At 36.6% G+C, this 26862-nt stretch overlaps 1 protein-coding gene across 13 annotated transcripts in view; it reads left to right on the forward strand.

Annotated features, from left to right (window-relative positions):
• The window catches only part of SYNRG (synergin gamma), an 87104-nt gene that overhangs the window by 2324 nt on the left and 57918 nt on the right, over positions 1 to 26862 (forward strand). For 10 of the 13 annotated variants that reach the window (XM_041725570.1, XM_041725575.1, XM_041725577.1 and 7 more), the window contains 4 exons: positions 4979 to 5019; positions 7840 to 7961; positions 25232 to 25362; positions 26420 to 26525. In XM_041725570.1, the coding sequence (XP_041581504.1) occupies positions 4979 to 5019; positions 7840 to 7961; positions 25232 to 25362; positions 26420 to 26525 (400 nt within the window). The remainder of the gene's footprint in view (positions 1 to 4978; positions 5020 to 7839; positions 7962 to 25231; positions 25363 to 26419; positions 26526 to 26862) is intronic. The other 3 variants (XM_041725571.1, XM_041725580.1, XM_041725574.1) reach the window with 1 other exon arrangement.

Raw genomic sequence — 26862 nt, forward strand, 5'->3', positions numbered from 1 at the left:
CATCGAGCTCCCTGTGAGGCACCTGCTTCTCCCTCTGTTGATGTCTCTGCCTCTCTTTCTCTGTGTCTCTCATGAATAAATAAATAAATAAAAATCTTTTTTAAAGAAATAAAACTGTAGAGGATATATGGGAGAGAAAAGTGGTTAAAATGATCCTTACCTTGTGAAATATATGGTAAATGTTACACTTATTGGAAACTTTCTGAGGCTGAAACAATATTCTGATTTTTAGAGAGCAGTGGTGAAGGCTGAGGTTTTTGTATAAGGAAGTTAGCATTATGATAGCCTAAATATAGTTTAAGGGAAAAGAAAAAGAGCCAGCCAACCTTTCTCAGCTTTTAATAGAGAAAATCCACGAACTTTAAGGTACCATATTTCTTAGATTCTTGTTTCTGTTCTAAGAGACTAAACAAAAAGCAATGGCATTTTCCAACCTCATTAATATTAGCCTACTTTTGACTAATATCCTGGTTGAATCACTTTAGAATAAATGCTAGAGTTATATAAAGGACAAAATTTACCCAAGAGATGAGAAGTATAATTTTTTTTTTTTAATTTTAAAGACAAGTACAGCAGAAAAGCTGAAAGATCTTGATTAGTCTGTATCCTTCTGGGATATTAGCATTTGTGAGCTTGTGTTTTTCCTGCTCTTTTATAAGCTCTTTAAGGGCTTCCTCATCTTTTCATTTTCCACTGCTTCTAGCACATTGTAACATAAAAAATACTCTGTAGGGACGCTTGGGTGGCTCAGCGGTTTGGCGCCTGTTCAGCCGAGGGCCTGATCCTGAAGACTCGGGATCGAGTCCCGCGTCGGGCTCCCTGCGTGGAGCCTGCTTCTTCCTCTGCCTGTGTCTCTGACTCTCTCTGTGTCTCTCATTAATAAATAAATACAATCTTTTTAAAAAAAAGAAAATATTCTGTAGATATTTGTGGATTCAGGCTACATTGAGGCAAAGGAGGTGTTTCAGCTGGGCGTCATTTGGAGGAAGAGGAAGGGGGTCAAGGGCTTATAAGAAATTTGAAGGCCTACTGAACACTAAGGGAACAGCAAGTAGGCTGGATGGATTGTGGCACTAAGGGGGAGACGAGTTTTGTGAGATAAAGCTGAAAAAAATTGTGCTAAAACTAGAGGGGGCCTGGGATATAAACTAAAGGAAATTCATTACAGAGTAGCCTTATCAAATGGTCCTTGAGGAAGATGCCCCTCACCTGTGCTCTGTGAGCTGTACTAAAGTCCTAGAGTTTGGAGGCAGAGAGATGCTTTAAGACGTTTTGTTAGAGTCCATGTTTGAGAACAGATGGTTAGTAGCAAAGATAACCAAAAGGGAAGGATGAATGGGATAGGCCTGTGACAAGTAGACCTTACAGTTCTGCTTTCACGCTTGGGTATTGGTCATAAATAGTGGTTTTGCCTTTGAAATTAAATTGTTAGTCATCTTGCTGCCCAGTTTTGGGGAGCAGTGGGTGTTGGGTCTTTTTGCCAACGTTTTGCTGTCTTATCAGTAGCTTAGCTGCTTGTCTAACCAGTCTCAAAGCATGTTGAAGTTAGTCGTCTAAACATTCCAGAGAACCTCATGAGTGGTACATAGGTCACTGAGGAGTTTGGATTGCTAAAAATTCCTGGAGTAAGTCATGTTTGTCGGTAATGTTCTAAATTTAATTTTTGTTTGTTTTCAAGCTAACCTTTATATGTCTATACATTTATTCTTGTTTATTTGGTTGTCTTAGTTGGGACCTTGGCAAACCTGCAGTTCTGTGCCTTCATTTGAAAGGGGGGAAACAGGACAGGGTGATGAAGGGGTTGGTATAGAGCTTTACAGTTAATTTATGGCTGATCCTGAAAAAATATATATAACTTGAGTTTCTAGTTTTTACTTAGCCACCAAGCCATGTTGGTAATTTTAATCCTTAAGACTGATTTGGAAAAGTCTTGACAAGTTGATTACTTAAATGCATTGCTCCTAAGTTTATATGTCTTAGTATGTGTGAGTAGCTTTTTTAAAAAGTGATACTACCAAATGTCAACTTGGAATTTAAACATCTTGTCTACTTAACACATTACTTAGCTAATACATCTTCTGTGCCATTCAGAAAAGCTGTTCAATATTCAGGCCTCTCTCTGGGTGCCAGACTGCTTGTCAGCAGTAGAATTTGTTAAAAGTTCAGATCCCCTACAAAGCTATAAATAACATATAACCAGATAGATGTCCAACTAGAACTTTGTAAACCTCTTTACAAAATTTTTTTTAATTAAAAATATTTTAGAAATGAAAGACTTTAAAATTTGGATTTTAGCCATTTTCCTGGGAAGGGAAGAAAAGTGCAAGAACACATAAATTTGGCACATAATTCCTAGATTTTGCTAGACTCTTTAAAGATTACCCAAAACACCCCCTCCGGACCCTTGCCTCCCAGATTATGTCTTTCCCACTTAGAGTTTTTCTTCATTGAATTGTCCCATTTTCTTTCCTTCCAGTCTCATAGAAGGAAGTCCCTCTTCCGTTTCAAAGCATATCTCTTTTGCTACCTTTCTATCTTAATCTCATTCCCTCAAATACTTTGTTTTATCAATTACTAAATATATCTTTTATATCCCAACTTTCTCTATACAGGTCCAAGAGTTTCTCTTCTTTGCACTGTTTACTCAAAGATCAGCATTTTTGGAAGCAGTGAGCTTTTTTGTTAATCCCCATTCTGTTCAGCTTTTCTACAACATTAAATACTGGTAATTTATTCCTTCTTCCCAAAAATGTGGTCCTTCCTTAGTTATCACTCAATTATAACCAACTCTGTTGGCTCTCAGTGACCATTTCCTACTCAGTTTTCACCATAAGAATTCTCCAAGTTGTGCTTTTTCTTCTCCCTATGTATGGATGTTCTTTTAGCTATTTCATTCACAACCAGAGCTTAATTTTATTTTTTTAACCTTTAAAAGAGCCTAGCTACATTGATCGAGACCCTTCTCCTGTGCTTGAGTTATTTTTCTGATTGCCTACTAGATCACTCCTCAAAGAGGCACTCCTACATCCTTCTTCCCCAAACCTAGTCAAGGGTTTCTTCTTTTAGGAAACAGTATCATCATCCATACTGTTCCTCAGGCTCAAAATCTCAGCATCATCTTCAGCTCTTTCTGCTTCTTCATTGCTTTTCCCCCATCTTGGCAATTGCCAAGTCCTCTTGATTCTTCTTTTCAAATAGCTTTCATTCACCTCTTCTAGTCCTACCACGCTGGTTCTGGCCCTCTTCATCTATTATTAAGATTATTGTGGTAGTTTCTTAGCTGGTTCTTTTTGCTTCAAATCATCTCTGCTTTACTCCATTCCTAGAAAAACCCAAACCACATATCTGATCATTTCACTCTCCTAATTAGAACCTGTGACATCAGGGAAATGCAGATCCAAATCACAGTGAGATAATACTTCATACCCTTTAGCATAACTATTATAAAAAAAAAAAACAACAACACAAAATAACATGTTAGTGAGGATGTGGAGAAATTGAAGCCCTATGCGTTGCTAGTGAGAATACAAAATGGGGCAGCTGTGGTGGAAATCAGTTTGGCAGTTTTTCAGTAAACAGAATTACTATATGACCCAGCAATTCCACTCCTAAATATATATCCAAAAGACTTGACAGGGGACTCAAACAGATACTTGTATACTAACTTCATAGGAGCATTATTCACAACAGTCAAAAGGTAGAAACAACCCAAGTGTCCATCAATAGATGAATATATAAACAAAATGTGTTATGACCATATAATGGAGTACTTATTATTCAGCCATAAAAAAAAGAATGAAATGCTGATACCTGCTACAAAATGGATGAACCTAAAAAATAGTATGTTAAGTGAAATAAGTCAGATATAAAAAGGACAAGCATCGTATGATTCCATTTGATATGAGGTAACTAGAATAGGCAAATTCAAAGAAACAAAAAGTAGTGGCTACTGGGGGTTGGGGGAGGGAGTGATGGGGAGTTATTGTTTCATGAGTATAGAGTCTTAATTGGGGATGATGAAAAAGTTCTGGAAATGGATCATGGTTATAGTTGTACAACATCATGAATGAACTTAATGCTACAAACTATATACTTAAAAAAGGTTAAAATGGGGGACTTCTGGGTGGCTCAGTCAGTTAAGCATCTTCCTGCTCAGGTCATGATCCTCTGGGTCCTGGGATCAAGCCTCATGTCAATGCTCCCCACTCTGCAGGGAGTCTGCTTCTCCCTCCCCCTGCTCATGCTCTCTCTTGCTCTCTCACTGTCTCTCAAATAATTTTTTAAAATGATAAAATTTTGTCATGTGTGTTTTACCACAATTAATAATCTCTGCCTTCATATAATATTCAAAGGAAAATCAAAGGTCCTCTACAACCTGCTTTACTTCTCTAATCCTGTATCTTATAATCAACGTTAAATTATTTCTCTAAACACAGCTCTGGCCTCAGAGCTCTCACTCAAACAATATAGTGTGACTCTCTTTGAGGTTAAAGATACCTTCACAACACCCCCTGAGATATAACCCATCAAGTTAATCTTTTTCTTTTCATCTCGGTTGGTATTTTGGACCTCTCAGCACTTAACACATTCTGTCCAGTATTAGAGTTAGTTGCCTGCATACATGTCTTCACCCAGACTGTGAGCTGAGTCAGTTCCTCCATGTAGTTAAGTACTCAATACATGTTCACTGAATTGAATCTAATCCAACCTGCTTTTTTTATGGATGGAGAAATTGGAGTCCAGGGAAGTCACCCAGTGACAGGACCAGGACTAGTTTTCTATTTCAAAAATTTCCTCCCTACGCTAACACAATCTCATGCGTCCTATGAATGTTCAATCTGTACTGAAATTCAGTATTGTACTACAGAAAAAATGGTAGGACTCTATCTACAGTTCTTTGGTTTATGTAAAACAGAATCGTTTTATTTGAAATACTTGTATATATTAAGGTCTTGATCTAGTTTTCTTCTGTTTTCAGCTTCATGTTCCCAGTTGCAGGTGGAATGAGACCCCCTCAAGGTATGTGAAAGCTGAAATTTTAAACTTTTCACTTTTATTTTTAAGTGGGAATTAAGTGGATTAAAAAAAAAAGTCCTGATTCTGCCAAATCGAGTAAAGTTTTCCTATAGTCTTGAACCTATCTACCAGTTAATTCTTAACATTTCTCAAAAATTGCCTAATTCTAGATTGTTAGCTCCATAGGGCAGAAGCTATGTCTGCCTTATGCTTCTCAGTGTCTGCAGCACCCAGCATACTGATAGAAAATTAGAGGGTCTCTGTGGATGTTTGTTGAATGAGTAAATGAACCTCTTTAAGTATCCTTTATTGTCATGTTTTCTCTATATGAATTTGGTCTTATAAGAGATAACATACTCTGATTCAATATAAATAATTTTTTAAGTGTCAGTTTTATTCTTTTCAATTTCTTTACTGGGTATATCTTTTCTGTTTAAGATGAGGGCCTACCAATATTAATTCTAGCTGTGTCTTCAGGGCAACTGTAGTGAAGGGATATAATCTTGACTCCTCCTGCTGTGGCATTGGGACACAGCATTGAAGAAAGAATATGTCTGCCTTTCTCTTCTTTCTGGTCACACGCTCTTAATTGTACCCCCAACACATACCAATCTGCATCTGAAAACTGGCCCTTCTCACAAAGCCAGTGTTGATTGCTTATGCTAGAATTTCTAGAAACAGAGACTCCCAGGTCACCAATAGAGATGGAAGATAAAGAGTAGCTCAGTAGCAGGTGGTCAGTGGCTCATACTGACTTTGTCTCCATTTGTAATCAGTGATGGAGGTTGAGTTTCAGGTAAATTTTTCCAAGGGTCAGTTGTATTATTTCCATTGTGCTAACATTTATGCATTATTTAAGCTATCTATACTTAGATGTGTCTCAGATTTAGATAGAATGGTTTGAGATCTTTTGTTCTTTAGGAAGGCATTGCAGAGTTATTATTCATTATCATGACTCAAGATTTTGCATATTTGTAAACTTTCAAGTAAAAAATCTTCATATAGAGCAAGAAGAGAGCCTAAAAGTTTGCCTGATATTTTTTCTTATGGAATTTGGAATTTTTTTGAGATTTTATACAAAGTATGTTAGGACTTTCTGATCATTAGAAAGCTTTAAATTATGCATGGATTATTTCTGAAAGCATACACAAGAAGCTGACAGCAGGAGTAGCCACAAGATCATGATAGGTGAACAGAAGACAAGAGAGATGAGTTTTCACTGTGCATACTTTCATGCCTTTAAATGTTGTACCAAATACCTGAGTTACCCATTAAAGAATTAAATAAAACTAAATCAGATGAACAAAACTTTAGGTCCAAAGGGGCAAGAGGGAAAACATGTAAGTTCCATGAGGACAAGGACTTGGTATTGTTGACTACTGTGTCCCTAGAATGGTGCCTGACAAGGAGTAGGCCCTCAAAAGTTTGAATAAATGATTGAATGAATAAGTGAATGCCACTACTAATGTTACTTATAAATATGGATGTTCATGCTTCTGAAATTAAATGGTGTGTAAATAACCTTTAAGGTACATAGAACTCACAAGGTAAATGTGGCATACTTTACCAGACCTTTAATTTTTAAAATCAGAATTTGACCAAAAGCTCCTTATAGTAGGACCAACATAGATGTAATAGAAGTGCAAAATTTGGTTGAATTTGTGTTCAGGCCATGTAGGGATTTTGTTTTATTCATGGTTGTGTACCAACTCTCTAACATTGTGCCTAAAATATGGTAGGCACTTAGTGGTTTTGTTTTTGTTTTTGTTTTTTGGTTTTTTTTTTTAAGATTTTATTTATTTATTCATGAGAGACAGAGAGAGAGGGGCAGAGACACAGACAGAGGGAGAAGCAGGCTCCATGCAGGGAGCCCGATGCGGGACTCGATCCGGGGTCTCCAGGATCACGCCCTGGGCCAAAGGCGGCGCTAAACCACTGAGCCACCTGGGCTGCCCAGGCACTTAGTATTTATTAAATTCCCAAAGGAAAAAAAAAAGAAAAAAAAAAAAAAAAAAAAAAAAAAAAAAAAAAAAAAAAAAAATTCCCAAAGGGATGTATTTTCAGTCTTCTCCACTCTTGAGGATACTTCATTGGAAAAGTTTGGGTGATACTATACTATAAACATAGTTTCATGATACTGTTAATTTTTTTAATATGCATAAATATTCTGTAGAAAAGTTATTATTATCTTCACTTTACAGATAAAATTTTGTAACTTGCCCAAGATCACATAGCTAAGTAACTGATGGAATGGAATTCATACTCAGGTCTGTCTCACTCCACAGCCTGTGCTTTTTCCACTAAAGTGCACTGCCTCCCAAGTAACAAGTCCTTCATACTTACGGTTTTAAGAAAATAACCTTTGGAGGCACCTGGGTGGCTCAGTGGCTGAATGTCTGCCTTCAAGGTGGGGCATGATCCCTGGGTCCTGGGATCAAGTCCCACATCAGGTTCCCTGTGGGGAGCCTACTTCTCCCTCTGCCTGTCTCTGCCTCTCTCTCTCTGTGTGTCTCTCATGAATAAATAAATAAAATCTTAAAAAAAAAAAAAGCCATTAAAATACATTGACTTTAGGGGCACCTGGGTGACTCAGTCGGTTAAGTGGCTGACTCTTGATTTTGACTCAGGTCATGATCTTGGAGTCATCAGATTGAGCCCAGCATCGGGCTCTGTGCTGGATGTGGAGCCTGCTTGGGATTGTCTTTCTCTGTCTGCCCCTCCCAAGCTTGCTGAAACGTGCATACTTGCTCACTTGTTCGCTCACTCTCTCTGTATCAAAAAAAATTTTTTTACATTGACTTTAATGACATCTTTGTTTTTCAGCAGGACTGATGCCGATGCAGCAGCAAGGATTTCCTATGGTCTCTGTCATGCAGCCTAATATGCAAGGCATGATAGGAATGAATTATAGCTCTCAGATGTCCCAAGGACCTATTGCCATGCAGGTACTTACTTGCCTCTTTAACCAGTTGTTTACAAAGTTATTGTTTGTTGTTACATGTTGCATACTAAGAGCTACATACTAGGAGCATTATATTTGGAAATAAGTGTAGTCTGCATCTTAGATAGCTTCCTTTAAACTAAAATAAAGTTATGTTCATAAGAGTGGGGGGTGGAAACAAAGATAAAACATTTAAGGAAAATCTGGTGACTACTATGTTAGATTACTGGTTTAGAATGACATTTTGGGAAGCTCAGGGATCTGATGCCACAAAGTAGCATTGTTAGAAGTAACATTGTTCTCATGAAAGGAGCAGTGTCATTGTTTGGAAGACTTAGAGCCTTCTTTACATGGAGTTATGTAATCCCCATAACAACTTTTTAAAGAGGTAGTGTCTCCATTTTCTGAGGAGAAATCTGCAGCTTTGTGAGGATGTTCACAGAGCATAGGAAGCCAGAATTTGAACTTAAGTCTTGAATAAATTGGTTTTATCTAAATTGTACATTGAAATCTCTCTCAAGGGATCCCTGGGTGGCGCAGCGGTTTGGCGCCTGCCTTTGGCCCAGGGCGCGATCCTGGAGACCCCGGATCGAGTCCCACGTCGGGCTCCCGGTGCATGGAGCCTGCTTCTCCCTCTGCCTGTGTCTCTGCCTCTCTCTCTCTCTCTGTGACTATCATAAATAAATAAAAATTAAAAAAAAAATTAAAAAAAAAAAGAAATCTCTCTCAAGAGCATTAGGGAGCCATTGAATAGTTTAAAGCAGTGGAATGACACAATCAGATTTGTATTTCAGAAAGATCATCCTGACTGCTGACTAGAGAATGATTGGAGAGAGGAGGGCAAAAGTAGATAGAAGCAGAATCATTAAAAGAATGATGTAATGAAAGCAGGTGAGATGTTGATTGATTAAAGCAAATAATGTTACATTTTAATTTTAGAATTGGTGAATGAAATTGATAGTCTCAGGATATAGTAAGCACTGCTGAAGATGAAATGGGCTTCTTCCATTTTGGATCTCCATGTCTTTGTAAATTATCTTCTCTAGCTATGATATCCATTTAAACCATGTGATCAAATAAACTGAATCCAGAAGTCAGGTTTTTGAATGGCTGAATCCAAAGTGTTATGATGCTTTTTTTTTTTTTTTAAATAAACGTATTGGGGGCACCTGGGGGGACACAGTCAGTTAAGCATCCAACTCTTGGTTTCTGCTCTGGTGTGAACTCAGAGTTATTGGATTCAGCCCTGCATTGGGCTCCACGCTCAACTCAGAGCCATCTTGAGAGTCTCTCTTTCTCTCTTTTCTCTCTCTCTTTCTTTCTGCCCCTCCCTCTGCCCTTCCGCCTGCACTCTCTCTCTAAAATGAATAAATAAATCTTTAAAATGTATTAATTCACAAATAAGCCAGAGCAAAAAGAATTCCCATACTATAAATAAATATTATGCCGTATATTTTGTTTTTACTTAATTATTTAAGATTTTCTAAAAAAGAGGCACTGGATGGCTCAGTTGGTTAAGCATCTATCTGCCTTTGGCTCAGGTCATGATCTTGGGGGTCCTGGGGTCAAGCCCTGCCATCAGGCTCCCTGCTCAGTGGGGAGTCTGCTTCTCCCTCTCTCTCTGCCCCTCCCCTCCAGCTCATGCTGTCTCTCACTTTCTCCAAATAAATAAATTTTTTAAGAAATAAAATTTTCGGGGATCCCTGGGTGGAGCAGCGGTTTGGCGCCTGCCTTTGGCCCAGGGCGCGATCCTGGAGACCCGGGATTGAATCCCACGTCGGGCTCCCAGTGCATGGAGCCTGCTTCTCCCTCTGTCTGTGTCTCTGCCCCTCTCTCTCTGTCTCTGTGTGACTATCATAAATAAATAAAAATTTTAAAAAAAAGAAATAAAATTTTCTAAAATAAAATATTCTATGTGTGTTTTGTGTGTACAATATACTAGTACAGTAACATGCATACAATTTATAAATAATATTCAGCCTTTACAATCAGAATTTAAGTTGAAACTATTGTCATGTTGAAGTCATATAAACAAAGCTTTTGTTTTGTATGTAAAGATTTGGGAGAACTTCTAGAATCATATTTTATTCATCTCTGGTAGAAAGAAATGAGACTAAATTGAACTTTTGTAGGTTTTAAATCCATGTTACTCAGTTTTTGCCAGGTTGTGTTACAGAAACACCAATCCCAAAGTCTGTTACAAAGACAAAGATTTATTTTCTCATTTGTGATGCATGCCTTTGTGGATTGGCTGTGACTCCAATTCTTGTTCTCTTTATCCTGAGACCCTTACCTAGGACATCCCAGACTCTTGGCATAGGGAAAAGAGATGGCCAAACCCTGTTATAACTTTTAAAGCTTCCTGTCAGAGGTAGCATTTATTAGTCACTTCTATTCACCAAAGTAATGTGGCCAAAGTGAATCCGTAGGGGAAGAAAATACCAGGAAGAGTGCACATCACATAGGAATGTGTAATCTTAGAGTAAAGACAGCGAATAGCTGGAAACAATCTACCATAGAACACGGACTTGGGCAGCCCGGGTAGCTCAGTGGTTTAGCGCTGCCTTCAGCCCAGGGTGTGATCCTGGAGACCTGGGATCAAGTCCCGTGTCAGGCTCCCTACATGGAGCCTGCTTCTCCCTCTGTCATGTCTCTGCGTCTCTCTCTCTCTGTCTCTCATGGATAAATGAAATCTTAAAAAAAAAAAACAAAAAACACGGTCTTGCTGCTTATTGAAGTATAGTTAATATACAGTGTTATATTAGTCTCAGGTATACAATGTAATGATTTGATTAACCAATACTATACATTATTCAGTGCTTATCTAGATAAGTGTATTCTTGATCTCCTTTTTTCACCCCTTCCATCCACCTCCATCTGGCAAACCCTCATTCTCTTGAGTCTGTTTTTTTGGTTTGTCTCTCTCTCTCTCTCTCCTTTTTTCCAGTTGTTGTTTTGTTTTGTTTCTTAAATTGCACATATGGGTGAAATCATATTTTTCTTTCTCTGAGTCACTTATTTAGCATTACACTCTCTAGGGTCCATCTGTGTTACTGCAAATGGCAAGATCTCATTCTTTTTTACAGCTGAGTCATATTCCATTTTATTTATATGTATGTATATATATGTCTGTGTATGCAGTACATCTTCTTTGTCCATTCATCTTTGGATAGACACACTCCGTTTGCTTCTGTATCTTGGCTATTGTAATAACATGGCAGTAAACATAAGAGTGCATAGTGTTTTCATTTTCTTTGGGTAAATACCCAGTAGTGAAATTTCTGCATCATCTGGTAATTCTATTTTTAATTTTTTGAGGAAAAAAATTATTCCATACTGTTTTCCAACAGTGAGCGTAGCAATTTGCATTCCCACCAAAGGTGCACAAGGGCTCCTTTTTCTCCACATCTTTGCCAACACTTGTTTCTTGTGTTATTGATTTTAGCCATTCTGACTAGTGTGAGGTGATGATCTCATTGTGGTTTTGATTTGCATTTCCCTGGTGATGAGTGATGTCAGGCATCTTTCCCTGTGTATTTTGGCAATCTGATGAATTCCTTGGAAAAATGTCTGTTCAGGTCCCATTTTTAATCACCTTGTTTGTGTTTTTGGTGTTAAATATGTCTGTATATCTATATGTTATATCAAACTTTTGGATATTAACTCCTTATCAGATATATTATTTGCAAACATCTTCTCCCATTTAATAGGTTGCCTTTATGTTTTGTTGACGATTTCCTTTGCTATGCACAAGCTTTTTATTTTGGTGTAGTCCCAATAATTTACTTTTGCTTTTGTTTCCCTAGTCTGTGGAGACATACCTAGAAAAATATATCTATGGCCAATGTCAAAGAAATTACTGCCTGTGTTTTCTTCTAGGAGTTTTATAGTTTCAGGTCTCACATTTAAGTCTTTAATCCATTTTGAGTTTATTTTTCTGTATGGTGTAAAAAAGTGGCCCCGTTTCATTATATTGCATGTAGCTGTTCAAATTTCCTAGCACCATTAGTTGAAGAGGCTGTTTTTTCCTCATGGTATGTTCTTGCCTCTTTAATTGTAGATTAATTGACCATATAAGCATGGGTGTATTTCTAGGCTCTCTATTCTGTTCCGTTGATCTGTGTGTCTGTTTTTGTGCCAGTACCATATTGTTTTCATTACTACAGATGTGTAGTATATCTTGAAATCTAGGATTGTAATACCTCCGGTTTTCTCAAGATTACTTTGGCTATTTGAGCTCTTTTGTGGCTCCATACAAATTTTAGTATTATTTGTTCTAGTTCTGTGAAAAATGTTGTTGGTATTTTGATAAGGATTGTATTGAATCTGTAGGGTGCTTTGGGTTGTATGAATATTTTAACAATGTTAATTCTTCCAATCCATGAGCATGGACTATCTTTCCATTTGTGTCCTTTTTTTCATCAATATCTTACAGTTTTCAGAGTATAGGTCTTTTGCCTCCTTGGTTCATTTCTAGGTATTTTATGACTTTTGGTGTAATTATAAAGGGGACTGTTTTCTTACTTTCTCTTTCTGCTACTTCCATTATTTGTGTAGAGAAATGCAACAGATTTTTGTATATTTTGCATCCTGAAGCTTTACTGAATTCATTTATCAGTTCTAATAGTTTTTTGGTGGAGTCATTAGGGTTTCCTACTTTAGTAGCATGTCATTTGCAAATAGTGACAGTTTATTATCATTTAGGATGGCTTTTATTTCTTTTTCTTGTCTGATTCCTGTGGCTAAGACTTCCAGTACTATTTTGAATTAAAGTGGTGAGAATGGATATCCTTGTCTTGTTCCTAATGCTAGAGGATAAGGTCTCGGTTTTCACTATTGACTATAATGTTAGCTGTGAGGTTTTTATATATGGCCTTCATTTTGTGGAGTTTTTAATCATGAATAGATGTATTTTTGTCAAATGCTTTGCTGAAATTATCACAGTTTTTATCCTTTCTCTTGTTAATGTGAGATATCAATGCTGGCTGCAAATATTGAACCACCTACCCTTGAATCCCTGGTGTAATCCCACTTGATCGTGGTGAATGATTTTTTTAATGTATTGTTGGATTTGGTTTGCTAATATTTTGTTGAGGTTTTTTATATCTATGTTTCTCAGAGGTACTGACCTACCTCTTGGGTTTTTTTTGTTTGTTTGTTTTGGTTTTTTTTGTTTTTTATAGTGTCTTTATTTGGTTCTGGTATTAGGATAATGCTGGCCTCATAGGATGAATTTGGAAGCTTCATCCCTGTTCTATTTTTTGGAAGTTTGAGAAGATTAGGCATTAACTTTTCTTTATTTTTATTTTTTATTTTTTTAAATTAACTTTTCCTTAAATGTTTCTTCTTTAAATGAGTTCGCCTGTGGATCCTCTGGTCCTGGACTTTTGTTTCTTGGGAGTTTTTTGATTACTGATTTGATTTCATTACTAATAATAAGTGTGTTCAGATGTTCCTTTTTCTTCCTTATTTGGTTTTGGAATGTTACATATTCCTAGGGATTTATCCATTTCTTCTAGGTTGTCCAATTTGTTGGTATATAATTTTTATTATATTCTCTTAAAATCCTTTGTATTTCTTTATTTGTTATTTCTCTTTCTTCATTTCTAGTTTTACTTGAGTTCTTTCTTTTTTTCTTAATGAGTCTGCTAAAGGTTTATCAATTTTGTTTTTCTTTATAAAGAACCAACTCCTGGTGTCATTGATCTGTTCTATTATTTATTTATTTTAGTTTTTATTTCATTTATTTCTGCTGTAGTCTTTATTACTTCCTTCCTTCTACTGGCTTTGGGCTTTATTTCCTAGTTCCTTCAGGTGTTCCTTGGGTTCTTTATTTGAAATTTTTCTGATACGACTGTATTGCTATAATCTTCCCTCCTAGAACAGCTTTTGCTGCATCTCAAAGATTTTAGACCATTGTGTTTTCATTTTCATTTGTCTCCATGTATTTTGAAATTTCCTCTTTGATTTCTTGGTTGACCTATTCATTGTTTAGTAGCATGTTATTTAGCCTCCACATATTTATATCCTTTCCAGATGTTTTCTTGTGGTTGATTGTTGATTTCTAGTTTCATACTGTTATGGTTGGCAAAAAAAATGCATAATATGATTTCAATTTTTTTTTAGTTTATTGAGACTTGTGGACTAAGATGTCATCTATCCTGGGGAATGTTCCACGTGCACTTGGAAAGAATGTTTTGGGGTGGAATGTTCTGAATATATCTGTTAGGTCCATCTGATCTAATTTGTCATTCAAAACCATGGTTTCCTTGTTGATTTTCTGTTTGGATAATCTCTCCATTGATGTAAGTGGAGTGTTAAAGTCTCTTACTCTTAGTATATTACTGTCAATTTTTTTCTTTATGTCTGTTAATATTTGATTTATGTATTTAGGTACTCATATATTGGGTGTATCGTTATTGATAATTGTTATATCTTTTTGTCCTTTTGTCTCTTGTTATAGTCTGTTTTCAAGTCTGTTTGTCTGATGTCAGTATTGCTACCCTAGCTTTCTTTTCACTTTCATTTGCATAGTAAATGTTTTTATATATATATATCCCTTACTGCTTTCTATCTGCAGGTGTCTTTAGTTCTGAAGTGAGTCTTTTTTAGGCAGCATGTAGATGGGTCTTGTTTTTTATCCAGTCACCATGTGTCTTTTTGATTTGAACATTTAGTCCATTTATATTTAAAGTAATTTTTGAGCACCTGGCTGACTGAGTCAGTAAAGCTTGCAACTCTTGATCTCCAGTCATGACTTCAAGCCCCACTTTGGGGATAGAGGCTTACTTAAATTTTTTTTTTAATTTTTAAAAAAATAATTATTTTTTTAAAGATTTTATTTATTTATTCATTCACGATAGACACAGAGAGAGAGAGAGAGAGACAGACAGAAACAGGCTCCATGCAGGGAGCCTGATGTGGGACTCGATCCCAGGACTCCAGGATCATGCCCGGACCGAAGGCAGGCGCCAAACCACTGAGCCACCCAGGGATCCCCCTAAAAAAATAATTATTGATGGTCATATACTTACTGCTATTTTGTGATTTCTTTTATGCTTGCTTTTGTCATTCTTTTTTGTTTCTTTTTGTCTTGCTCTCTTCCTTGTGGTTTGATGGCTTTTTTGTGTTATGTTTGAATTCCTCTCTCTCTCTCTCTCTCTCTCTCTATATATATATATATATATATATATATATATATTTATCTATTACAGGTTTTTGATTTGTGGTTACCATTAGGTTCATATATAATATTGTATGTGGGTAGCAGTCTATTAATTTGATGGTCAGGGGATCCCTGGGTGGCGCAGCGGTTTGGCGCCTGCCTTTGGCCCAGGGCGCGATCCTGGAGACCCGGGATCGAATCCCACGTCGGGCTCCCGGTGCATGGAGCCTGCTTCTCCCTCTGCCTGTGTCTCTGCCTCTCTCTCTATCTCTCTGTGACTATCATAAATAAATAAATAATTAAAAAAAAAAAATTTAATTTGATGGTCACTTAAGTTTAAACTCATTCTGCTGGCACAAAAACAGACACAGATCAGTGGAACAGAATAGAGAAACCAGAAATGGACCCTCAACTCTTTGGTCAACTAATCTTCAGTAAAGTGGAAAAGAATATCCAATGGAACAAAGAGAGTCTCGGGCAGCCCAGGTGGCTCAGCAGTTTAGTGCCGCCTTCAGCCCATGACCTGATCCTGGAGACCTGGGATCAAGTCCCATGTCAGGCTACCTGCATGGAGCCTGCTTCCCCCTCTGCCTGTGTCTGTGCCTCTCTCTCTCTCTGTGTCTCTCATGAATAAGTAAATAAAATCTTTAAAAAAAAAAAAAAAAAGAAAGAAAGAAAGAAAAAAGAGTCTCTTCAACAAATGGTTTTGGGAAAATTGGACAGACACATGCAGAAGAATGAAATGGGACCATTTCCTTACACCATACATAAAAATAGACTCAAAATGGGTGAAAGACCTAAATATGAGACAGGAATCCATCAAAATCCTAGAGGAGAACACAGGCAGCAACCTCTGTGATCTCAGCCATAGCAACTTCTTGCTAGACACATCTCCAAAGGCAAGAGAAACAAAAGCAAAGATGAACTATTGGAACTTCATCGATATAAAAAGCCTTTGCACAGCAAAGGAAACAGTTGATAAAACCAAAAGACAACCCACAGAATCAGAGAAGATATCTGCAAATGTCTTATCAGATAAAGGGTTAGTATCCAAAACCTATAAAGAAGTTATCAAACTCAACACCCAAAGAACAAATAATCCAATCAAGAAATGGGCAGAAGATGTAAATAGATGTTTCCAAAGAAGACATACAAATGGCCAAAAGACTCATGAAAAAATGCTCAATATCACTCGGCATCAGGGAAATACAAATCAAAACCATGAGATACCACCTCACACTGATCAGAATAGCTAAAATTAACAAATCAGGAAACAACAGATGTTGGCAAGGATGTGGAGACAGAGAAACCCTCTTACACTGTTAGTGGGAATGCAAGCTGGTGCAGCCACTCTGGAAAACAGTATAGAGATTCCTCAAAAAGTTGAAAATAAAGCTACTCTATGACCCTGCAATTGCACTACTAGGTATTTATCCCAAATATACAAATATAGTGATCTAAAGGGGCACCTGCATCCCAGTGTTTATAGCAGCAATATCCACAATAGCCAAACTATGGAAAGAGCTTAGATGTCCATCAACAGATGAATGGATAAAGAAGATGTGATATATATATAAACATACACACAATGGAATACTACTCAGCCATCAAAAATTGAAATCTTGCCATTTGCAATGATGTGGATGGAACTAGAGGGTATTGTGCTAAGCAAACTAAGTCAATCAGAGGAATACAATTAGCATGTGATCTCATATGTAGAATTTAGGAAAGAAAAGATCATAGAAGAGAGAAAAAAATAAAACAAGATGAAATCAGAGAGGGAGACAAACCATCAGAGACTTCTAATCATAGGAAAGAAACCGAGCATTGCTGGAGGGGAGGGGAATGGTGTAACTGGGTGATGGATATTAAGGAGCCCTGGGTATTATATAAGACTGATGAATCATTGACCTCTACCTCTGAAACTAATAATACGTTATATGTTAATTAATTGAATTTAAATTTTTTTAAAGTTTGAACTCATTTAATAGCAATAAAGTTTTACTCCCCACACCTGTATTTTATGTATATGATGCCATACTTTACATCCTTTATTTTGCAAATCACTCAACTGATTTTAATAGATGTAATTGGCATTACTGCTTTTGTGCTTTAACCTCCATGCTGATTTTATAGGTGATTAATCTACTACTTTTATTATATGTTTGCATTTACCTGTGAAATTTTTCCCTTTCATCATTTTCTTACTCCTGATTATGGCCTTCTCTTTCCAAAGAATACCCTTAAACATTTTTTGTAAGGCTGGTTTAGCGATGAACTCCTTTAACTTTTGTATGTTTGAGAAACTCTTTATTCTATTTTGAATGATAATCTTACAGGGTAGAGTATTCTTGTTTGCTGGATTTTTTTTCTTTCAGCACTTTGAATATATCATGCCACTGCCCTCTGGCCTGCAAAGTCTGCTGAAAAATCTGCTGATAGCTCAGTGGGTTTCCCTTGTGTATAACTGTTTTCTTTTCTCTTGCTGCTTTTAAAATTCTCTCCTTATCACTACTTTTTAATTATTGTGTATCTTGGTGTGGACTTTCCTGGGTTTATTTTGCTGGGGGCTCTCCGATTCCTGGATCTGAATGTCTGTTTCCTTACTCAGATTTGGGAAGTTTTTAGCTATTATTTCTTCAAATAAATGTTCTGCCCCCTTCTCTCTATCTTCTCCTTCAGGGATCCCTATAAAGTGAATGTTATTATGCTTGATGATGTTGCAGAGTTTCCATAGCCTTTTCTCATTTTTAATTTACTCTTTGTTGTTGTTACTGTTCAGCTTGTTACATTTCATTAAGCTGTCTTCCAGATCACTGATCCATTCTTCTGCTTCCTCTAATCTGCTGTTGCTTTCTTCTAGTGTATTTTTTAATTTCAGCTACTGAATTCTTTAGCCCTGCCTGGTTCTTTTTAATATTTTCTATGTCTTTGTTGATGGTCTCACTAGATCCTCTACTGTTTTCTCAAGTCCAGTGAGTATCTTGGTGACCATTACTTTGAATTCTTTATCAGGCATATTGCTTATCTCCATTCCATTTAGCTCCCCTCCCACCCTTTTTGATGTGCCCTTCTCTCTATAATTAGCTGTAGAAGGTCTGTTCTGCCAGTCTTCAGGTTGTTTTCAGAGTTAGTCATATAGATGTAGGGTGTCTCAATGTGTCCATGGAATGAGGTGAGCTCAGGATCTTCCTACTCTGCCATCTTCCCCAAACTTCCCCCATTCTGTTTTATGGTTTTTGTTTTGTTTTGTTTTGTTTTTGTTTGTAAGTAGGCTCTACACCCAACATGGGACTTGAACTCATGATCCTGAGATCAGGAGTTGCATGCTCTACCAACTGAGCTAGCCAGGTGCCCCCTGTTTTTTTGATAGTAGCTGTTTTAATGGATGTGAGATAGTATCTCATTGTAGTTTTGATTTGTATTTCTTTAATAAATGATGTTGAGTATCTTTTCATGTGCTTATTGGCTATTTGTGTAACTTCTTTGGAAAAGTGTTGAAGTCTTTTGTCCCATTTTTGAGTTGGGTTTTTTGTTGTTGAATTGTAAGAGTTCTTTATATATTTTAGATGTTAATCCCTTATCAGATGTATGCAAATACTTTCTCCCATTCTTTGGGCTGCCCTTTTGCTCTGTGGATAGTGTCTCTTGATGTACAATTTTTTTTTAAGTTTTCATGGAGGCCAAGTTGTTTATTTTTTCTTTAAACATTTGGTAGAATTCACCAGCAAAGCCATCAGACTTTCCTTATTGGGAGATTTTAATTACCAACTAAATCTCTGTAGCTATGTGACAAGTCCTCCCATATTATTCCTCTTTTCAAAATTATTGTAACTATTCTAGTTTTTCTATCTTTCCATATAAATTTTGGAATAATGTTGTCTATATCTATAAAAAGTCATATTGGAATTTTGATAGGAATTATGGTAAACCTTTTTATCAATTTGGGGGAAATTGACATCTTAATATGGATTCTTGCAATATATGAGCATGATGTGTCTATTTAGGTCTTTGATTTCTGTCATCAGCATTGTGCAGTTTTCAGCATACAAGTTCTTTTTTTAAAATATTTTATTTATTCATGAGAGACACAGAGAGAGAAGCAGAGACACAGGCAGAGGGAGAAGCAGTCTCCATGCAGGAAGCTGGACGCAGGACTTGATCCCAGGATCCCAGGATCCCAGGATCCTGGGCTGAAGGCAGGCGCCAAACTGCTGAGCCACCCAGGCGTCCCAGCATACAAGTTCTTTAAATGTTTTGTTAGATTTACATCTAATCATTTCATTCTTTTGAGTAATTGTAAATGGCATTGTAATTTTTATTTCAGTGTCTGTTCGTTGCTAGTATGTAGAAATTATTGATTTGGGTGTGTTTGTTTTGTAACCTGTAACCTTGGTGAACTCACTTCTCTAGGAATTTTTTTGCAGTTTCCTCAGAATTTTCTATGAAGATAATCATATCCTTTTACCAGATTTTAGCATGCCATATTTGCTTCACATTTTCAAAAGAATTTAACAAAACAGCTATAATTCCATTCTTCTGCCTCCCCAGAGATAGTTATCACTATCATGAGTTCAGTGCTTGTTGTTTTCATATGTATTCTTACACTTCTGTTTTACATGTTTGAAGATTCATGAATCTTATGTATTTTCTAGGTTTTATAGGTTTACATGAGTGTGTACCCTTCTGTATTTGAGTGGGTTTTTTTTTTTTTTAGGATTTTATCTATTTATTCATGAGAGACACTGAAAGAGAGGCAGAGACATAGGCAGAGGGAGAAGCAGGCTCCATGCAAGGAGCCCGATGCGGGACTCCATCCCGGGACTCCAGGACACGCCCTGGGCTAAAGACAGGTGCCAAACCACTGAGTCACCTAGTCCCTGAATTTGAGTTTTTTATTTGACATTGTTTCTCCTCAAGGTTTATCCCTGTTATAGAGTGATACAACTTTGTTCTTATAGCTCCTGTGTAGTATTACAGTGCATGGGTCTATATTCTTCTGTTGATGGACATTTGAGTTGTTTCCAATTTTTTGCTTTTGTTCTGGTTTTATTGATTTCTGAGAGTTCATTGTATATTCTGGATTCTTGCCTTTGTGGTTATTTGTGTTGCCAATATTTACTCCTGTTCTTTGATTTGTCTTTTAATTTTGTTGGTGTGGTGATGTCCTATATTATAGTTAAGTCAGATGGATAAATCATTTCTTTCATGGTTTGAGTTATGTGTCTCATTAGACATAGTCTTACCCTGAGATCATAATATCATTCTCCTGTATTTTCTTATTAAACTTATCTGGAGTTGTTCTTTGGTTATCAGTGTGAGTCTACACTGATAATGGAATTATTTTCCTTTTTTTTTTTTAATTAACTTTTATTGGTGTTCAATTTACCAACATACAAAAAAACACCCAGTGCTCATCCCGTCAAGTGTCCACCTCAGTGCCCATCACCCATTCCCCTCCAACACCTGCCCTCCTCCCCTTCCACCACCCCTAGTTCATTTCCCCGAGTTAGGAGTCTTTATGTTCTGTCTCCCTTCCTGATATTTCCCAACATTTCTTTTCCCTTCCTTTATATTCCCTTTCACTATTATTCATATTCCCCAAATGAATGAGAACATACACTGTTTGTCCTTCTCCGATTGACTTATTTCACTCAGCATAATACCCTCCAGTTCCATCCACGTTGAAGCAAATGGTGGGTATTTGTCGTTTCTAATTGCTGAGTAATATTCCATTGTATACATAAACCACAGCTTCTTTATCCATTCATCTTTCGATGGACACCGAGGCTCCTTCCACAGTTTGGCTATTGTGGCCATTGCTGATAGAAACATCGGGGTGCAGGTGTCCCGACGTTTCATTGCATCTGAATCTTTGGGGTAAATCCCCAACAGTGCAATTGCTGGGTCGTAGGGCAGGTCTATTTTTAACTCTTTGAGGAACCTCCACACAGTTTTCCAGAGTGGCTGCACCACTTCACATTCCCACCAACAGTGTAAGAGGGTTCCCTTTTCTCCGCATCCTCTCCAACATTTGTTGTTTCCTGCCTTGTTAATTTTCCCCATTCTCACTGGTGTGAGGTGGTATCTCATTGTGGTTTTGATTTGTATTTCCCTGATGGCAAGTGATGCAGAGCATTTTCTCATGTGCTTGTTGGCCATGTCCATGTCTTCCTCTGTGAGATTTCTCTTCATGTCTTTTGCCCATTTCATGACTGGATTGTTTGTTTCTTTGCTGTTGAGTTTAATAAGTTCTTTATAGATTTTGGAAACTAGCCCTTTATCTGATATGTCATTTGCAAATATCTTCTCCCATTCTGTAGGTTGTCTTTTAGTTTTGTTGACTGTATCCTTTGCTGTGCAAAAGCTTCTTATCTTGATGAAGTCCCAATAGTTCATTTTTGCTTTTGTTTCTTTTGCCTTTGTGGATGTATCTTGCAAGAAGTTACTGTGGCTGAGTTCAAAAAGGGTGTTGCCTGTGTTCTCCTCTAGGATTTTGATGGAATCTTGTCTCACATTTAGATCTCTCATCCATTTTGAGTTTATCTTTGTGTATGGTGAAAGAGAGTGGTCCAGTTTCATTCTTCTGCATGTGGATGTCCAATTTGGAATTATTTTCCATTTGAGTAGCCAGTTGTCTCCAAATCACTTATCAGTATCCCATTCTTTATACTCATTGATTTCTGTTATTCCTGTACTATCCAATTTATTTTTATGCTTTGGATTAGTTTCTGAGCTGTCCTGTTTATCCCATTGCTATTTCTGTCTATCCCTGCCTCAATAACTATCTTAGTCTTCCAAGTATTCTAGCCTAAGATCAACCTTGATAGTGCTAATGCGGATCTTCTTTGTTCTTTTCAAGAATTGTAGCTATTCATGGTTCTTTCCTCTTTAGTATAAATTTTAAGATCAGCTTGTCAAATTCCACATAAAATTTGTTGGGATTTTGACTGAAATTGGTATTTTTACTTTTTTAGTCTACCATATCTCTCCAGTCATTCAGATCTTCAGTAGCCTTCAATATTCTTCATCTGGGAAGTGAACTATTTTATCTTTAGTGTTTTTTAACAGTTTATTGCATATATCTCAGATTTCTGGGTTATTTATTTTGTCTTTACCCAGTGTATAACTAAAGATTCGTATCTCGTAACTTTTTGGTTTATCTAGATTTCAAAAGAATGTATAAAGAGACTACATGAATGTATAAACTAACTTTTCAATAGTAGGAGAAAGACAAAATATCATTTAGCAAGTTTGAATCTTCTCGAAGATTTAGTTTTATAATTAAATATATTTAAATATAATTAATGTTTAATATTAATAATCATTTTAATATTTTATTAATTAAATATTAATATACTGTTTAATAATTTAATGTGTTAAATTTTATATACAGGAAGGCGGTGTGCATAATAATGCCTTTACTTTCTTCATTCTTTATTATTTTTGTGGAATATCAGTCTTTTAGCCTATGTGAGTTGAATGGTTTCCCATCCAAGTACTAACCAAGCCCGACCCTGCTTAGCTTCTGAGATTAGATGAGATCCGGTACATTCACAGTGGTATGGCTGTAGATGAGTTGAGAGGTTTCTTTTGCATTTTATGTGCCTTGAATAAATGAAGTCAATTTAAAAAGGAACTTAATCCCTCACCACAAAAAAATAGTGACTATGTGACATGATGGAGGTATTAGTTAATGCTGTGGTGGTAATCATTTTGCAGTATGTAAGTGTATCACATCAACAGGTTGCATACCTTAAAATTACAGTGTTATGTTAATTGTACCTCAGTAAAACTGGAAAAATGGTAGAAAATTATTTTCTTTAAATAGAGGTGCAAAAAAAAGAAAGAAATGTAATCCTAGGAGCACAGTGCTCATTTTTAGCAGTAAGAGAACCACACTATGACTGAAAGGAAGTGTGCATTGCCACCTCACCCAAGATTTAGAATAGAGAGTGTTAGTAATTAAGCAATAGGAGTTACTTATAACTTCCCTTGTAAGGTCCTAAAACCATTTGTAAGCCTTTTGAGCTGCTCCTATGCATTATGCAGGTAGATGCCTAAGCATATGAATAGACACACAAAAAAAACACATTAAAATTGTTTTTAAGTCAGAATTTGTGGTAGTTGTTGGTAATTGGAGAGACAGTATAGCATAATGGTGGAGATCATGGACTTTGGAACCAGAAGCTGTCTGGTTCTAATACTGGTTCTGCCACTTACCATCAATAAATAAGTTAGATAACAATTTTGCATTTCCATTTCCTCAACTGTACAATGAGAATAATAGTAGTACCTACGGCATAGGTTTGTTATAAGGATTAAGTCTGTGAATATATATAGAGCCCTTAGAAAAGTCCTTGGGACATATGAAGGGCTTTATAAGCGTTATTATTCAGGTATTCTTGTTGATCGTAATCAGAAATATCTCTAAACCTAAGGATCTTACATATATTGAGAATAATGTATATAAATGCCTAGTTCTATAGCCGCTGGCATGTGGCATGAACACAATAAAATGGTACCTTATTTTCATAGTATAACTATGAAATGTTCATTTTTTCTTATCTAGTTGCTTTAATTCTGTATTTGCCTACAGAATCTGCTGTGTTCCAGAAAAAAAAAAAAAATGAGATCACCATTGTTTTTGAGAGTGTATTATTTTGTTGTATTATTTTTAATAATTATAATAACTGCTATATATTCATATATGCTACATGGTGTTCTACGTGCTTTACCCATATTATATTATTTCTAGGCCTTAAAACAGTCCTCCACTGTTTCAATGAGGTGCACTTTTCTCAAGGTTCAGAATGAGGGGATATTTTTGATAATTTCTAAAAGGAATGCTTTATTTGGAGGAAACACTAACATGATTTCTTCAACAAACATTGTTAGATTAAAATCAAGATCTTAAAAAAAAATCAAGATCTTAGTCTTGTTAAAAAAAAAAAAAAAAAAACTTAATTAAAAATGAATTGCTGAGAGTGCCCAGCTGGCTTAGTTGGTGGAGCATGTGACTCTTGATCTCAGGGTTGTGAGTTCCAGTCCCACACTGGATATAGCGATTACTTAAAAATAAAAAATGTTTTTTAAAAAATGAAGTGATGAAAATCTGTATTAATTTCCATAGCATGAATATAATCTTTACTTTAAAGTAATTTAAATTCTGGTGGTTTACATTAATCAAATTTGTATAAATGGAGTTAAGCTTTATTACAAACACATCCTTCATCTGCTATAACTAAAAGTAGCCATCCTGGAATAATGGACTAGACAATTTGATGACTAAAGTAGCTGGATGCATATATTCAGATTTTTTATGGGAGAGAGAGGATAAAAGGTTTAGAAGAAGTGAGGAGGAATATTCCCTTTATTTACAGGAAATGTGGAGGAGAAGCAGCAGTCTCCAGATGAGAGGCTTCTGGGGACAGCCAGGTTTCAGTTAGAGAACAGAAGAGAAGCCTTTCAGGGAGAAGGCTGAGGAGTAGAAGAATTTCCACTCAGTATAAATTAGCCATTATCATCATCATCAGTGTTATCGTCATCATTACTAATATTAGATTTGTGATTAGTTGTTGTACAATACTATTCTTCTGGACATGTGAGTAAACTTTACACTGTGGTATTGCAATATCACTCTTGCTGATTAAATATATTTTCTGTACAAGTTTGGATATCAAGCCTGTGATAATAACCATCACAATATTGATTATCCTATCATACATATTGGAAAATCATGTTTAATCCCATTTTTGGAATAACTACCATATGTGAGACTCTTATCTGCTGGATATACAAGGCCATGTAAGATATGATACCTCTTCTCAAAGAGTATGGGTTAGTGAGCTCACCAGAGATACCTTATGTGTACACATGTGCTTCCATGTGCACACACACCCTCACGTTAGCAGTGGTCCCCTCTAAGACAAGGAAATGAAAGGTGTGAGAATAAGGGAAGCTTTCCATTTTTAGCCTGTGATTTTTTACTACTAAAAAAATCATATAGTTCATTAATAAAAAATATTAAAGAATTTATGGAAGTAATAGTTTTCCTTTGTAATAATTAAAAGGAGGAATTGTGTTTTTTAAGCCTTTGTTTCTTTCAGGCAGGGATACCAATGGGACCAATGCCAGCAGCAGGTATGCCGTACCTGGGACAAACACCTTTCCTGGGAATGCGTCCTCCAGGCCCACAGTACACTCCAGACATGCAGAAGCAATTTGCTGAAGAGCAGCAGTAAGAGACCTCAAGAGTCAAACAAAAAGACGCGTGATAGCTGTTGTTTTAAGAATGGTCAAATGTTCTTTAATGCAGATTTGAAGCCAAAACAGTCATGTCACTTTTAAGATTCATGCAGTACTTTATGATATATAAGTTTTAGGGGCACCTGGATGGCTGAGTTGGTTAAACAGCTTCCTTTCCTTCAGGTCATGATCCCGGGGTCCCAGGATTAAGCCCCGCATTGGGGCTCCCTGCTCAGCAGGGAGCCTGCTTCTCTCTCTCTCAAACCCTGCTATGTTCTCTCTCACAAATAAATAAATATAATCTTTTTAAAAATTTTTATTTATTCATTTGAGACACAAAGAACATGAGCAGGGAGGAGGGAGGGGCAGAGGAAGAGAGAGAGAAGCAGGGTCCCTGCTGAGCAGGGAGTCTAATGGGGTAGGGGGTGGGCAGAGGGCAGATCCCAGTACCCCCGGATCGTGACATGACCTGAGCTGAAGGCAAGACACTTAACTAACCATTTGGGCCACCCAGGTGCCCCAATAAATACAATCTTTTAAGAAAAAAAATTTTTAAGCAAGAATGGACCTTAGGGATCCTCTATTTTAATCCTGTAATTAGGTTCAGAGGATGAAGTGACCTGTCAGTCCAGGTTACACAGTTACTAGCAAAGCTTGGACCCAAATGTAGGCCTCCTGATGTTCCAGGCATTGCTCTTCTTCCTGTATGATGCTCCCTTCCCAAGTCAGAGTTTCTTTTTTGTCTACCTCTCTGTTTTTTCAGATTACTTTTGAATGTGTAAGATTATCTCTTCTCTTGCAAATTAGACAAGAAATAAATTCATGTCTATAATTTAAGTAAATCTTTTTTTTTAGATTCACTTCATATATTTCAAAATTAATATAATGGGGAAATAGTATTTTCATAAGAAAATTAGATATAATTAGCAGTGAGGTTTTTAGTTCCAGAAATATGAGGTGATATTACTGAAACTTTTAGAAGTATGAATATACTTATAAAAGTTGATAATCCCTGAAGCTACTTCTTTACTAGATTGTTTTTCCTTCAGAAAACGATTTGAGCAGCAGCAGAAGCTCTTAGAAGAAGAAAGAAAAAGACGCCAATTTGAAGAGCAGAAGCAAAAGCTCAGACTTCTGAGTAGTGTGAAGCCTAAGGTAATATATTCCGCCACCACAGCACACATACACCCTGCGTGTGCCTCTCACTCATTCAGAGGATTCTGTCGCTTGGGCACAAGCCCAAGCTTAGGCTGTGGTTGATTCATTTGGGCTTATCTGAGTCTAAAAGTGAGGAATTCTTCTTTTCCTGTAAGACACTGTATTGTTGAACAGAATGAGCTATCAACCGTCACCTTCTCAGCTCTTTTTTTATGACCATTGGTAAGTTTGTGATCTTTTCTTGGGAAAATTAATAATTGATCTTAATATTAATCCAGGATACTTAATATCAGTTGTATCCTGAAATATTTATAAAAGAACTTTTTAATACTTT

Source organism: Vulpes lagopus, chromosome 12 (genome assembly GCF_018345385.1).
Source record: "Vulpes lagopus strain Blue_001 chromosome 12, ASM1834538v1, whole genome shotgun sequence".
NCBI lineage: Eukaryota > Metazoa > Chordata > Mammalia > Carnivora > Canidae > Vulpes > Vulpes lagopus.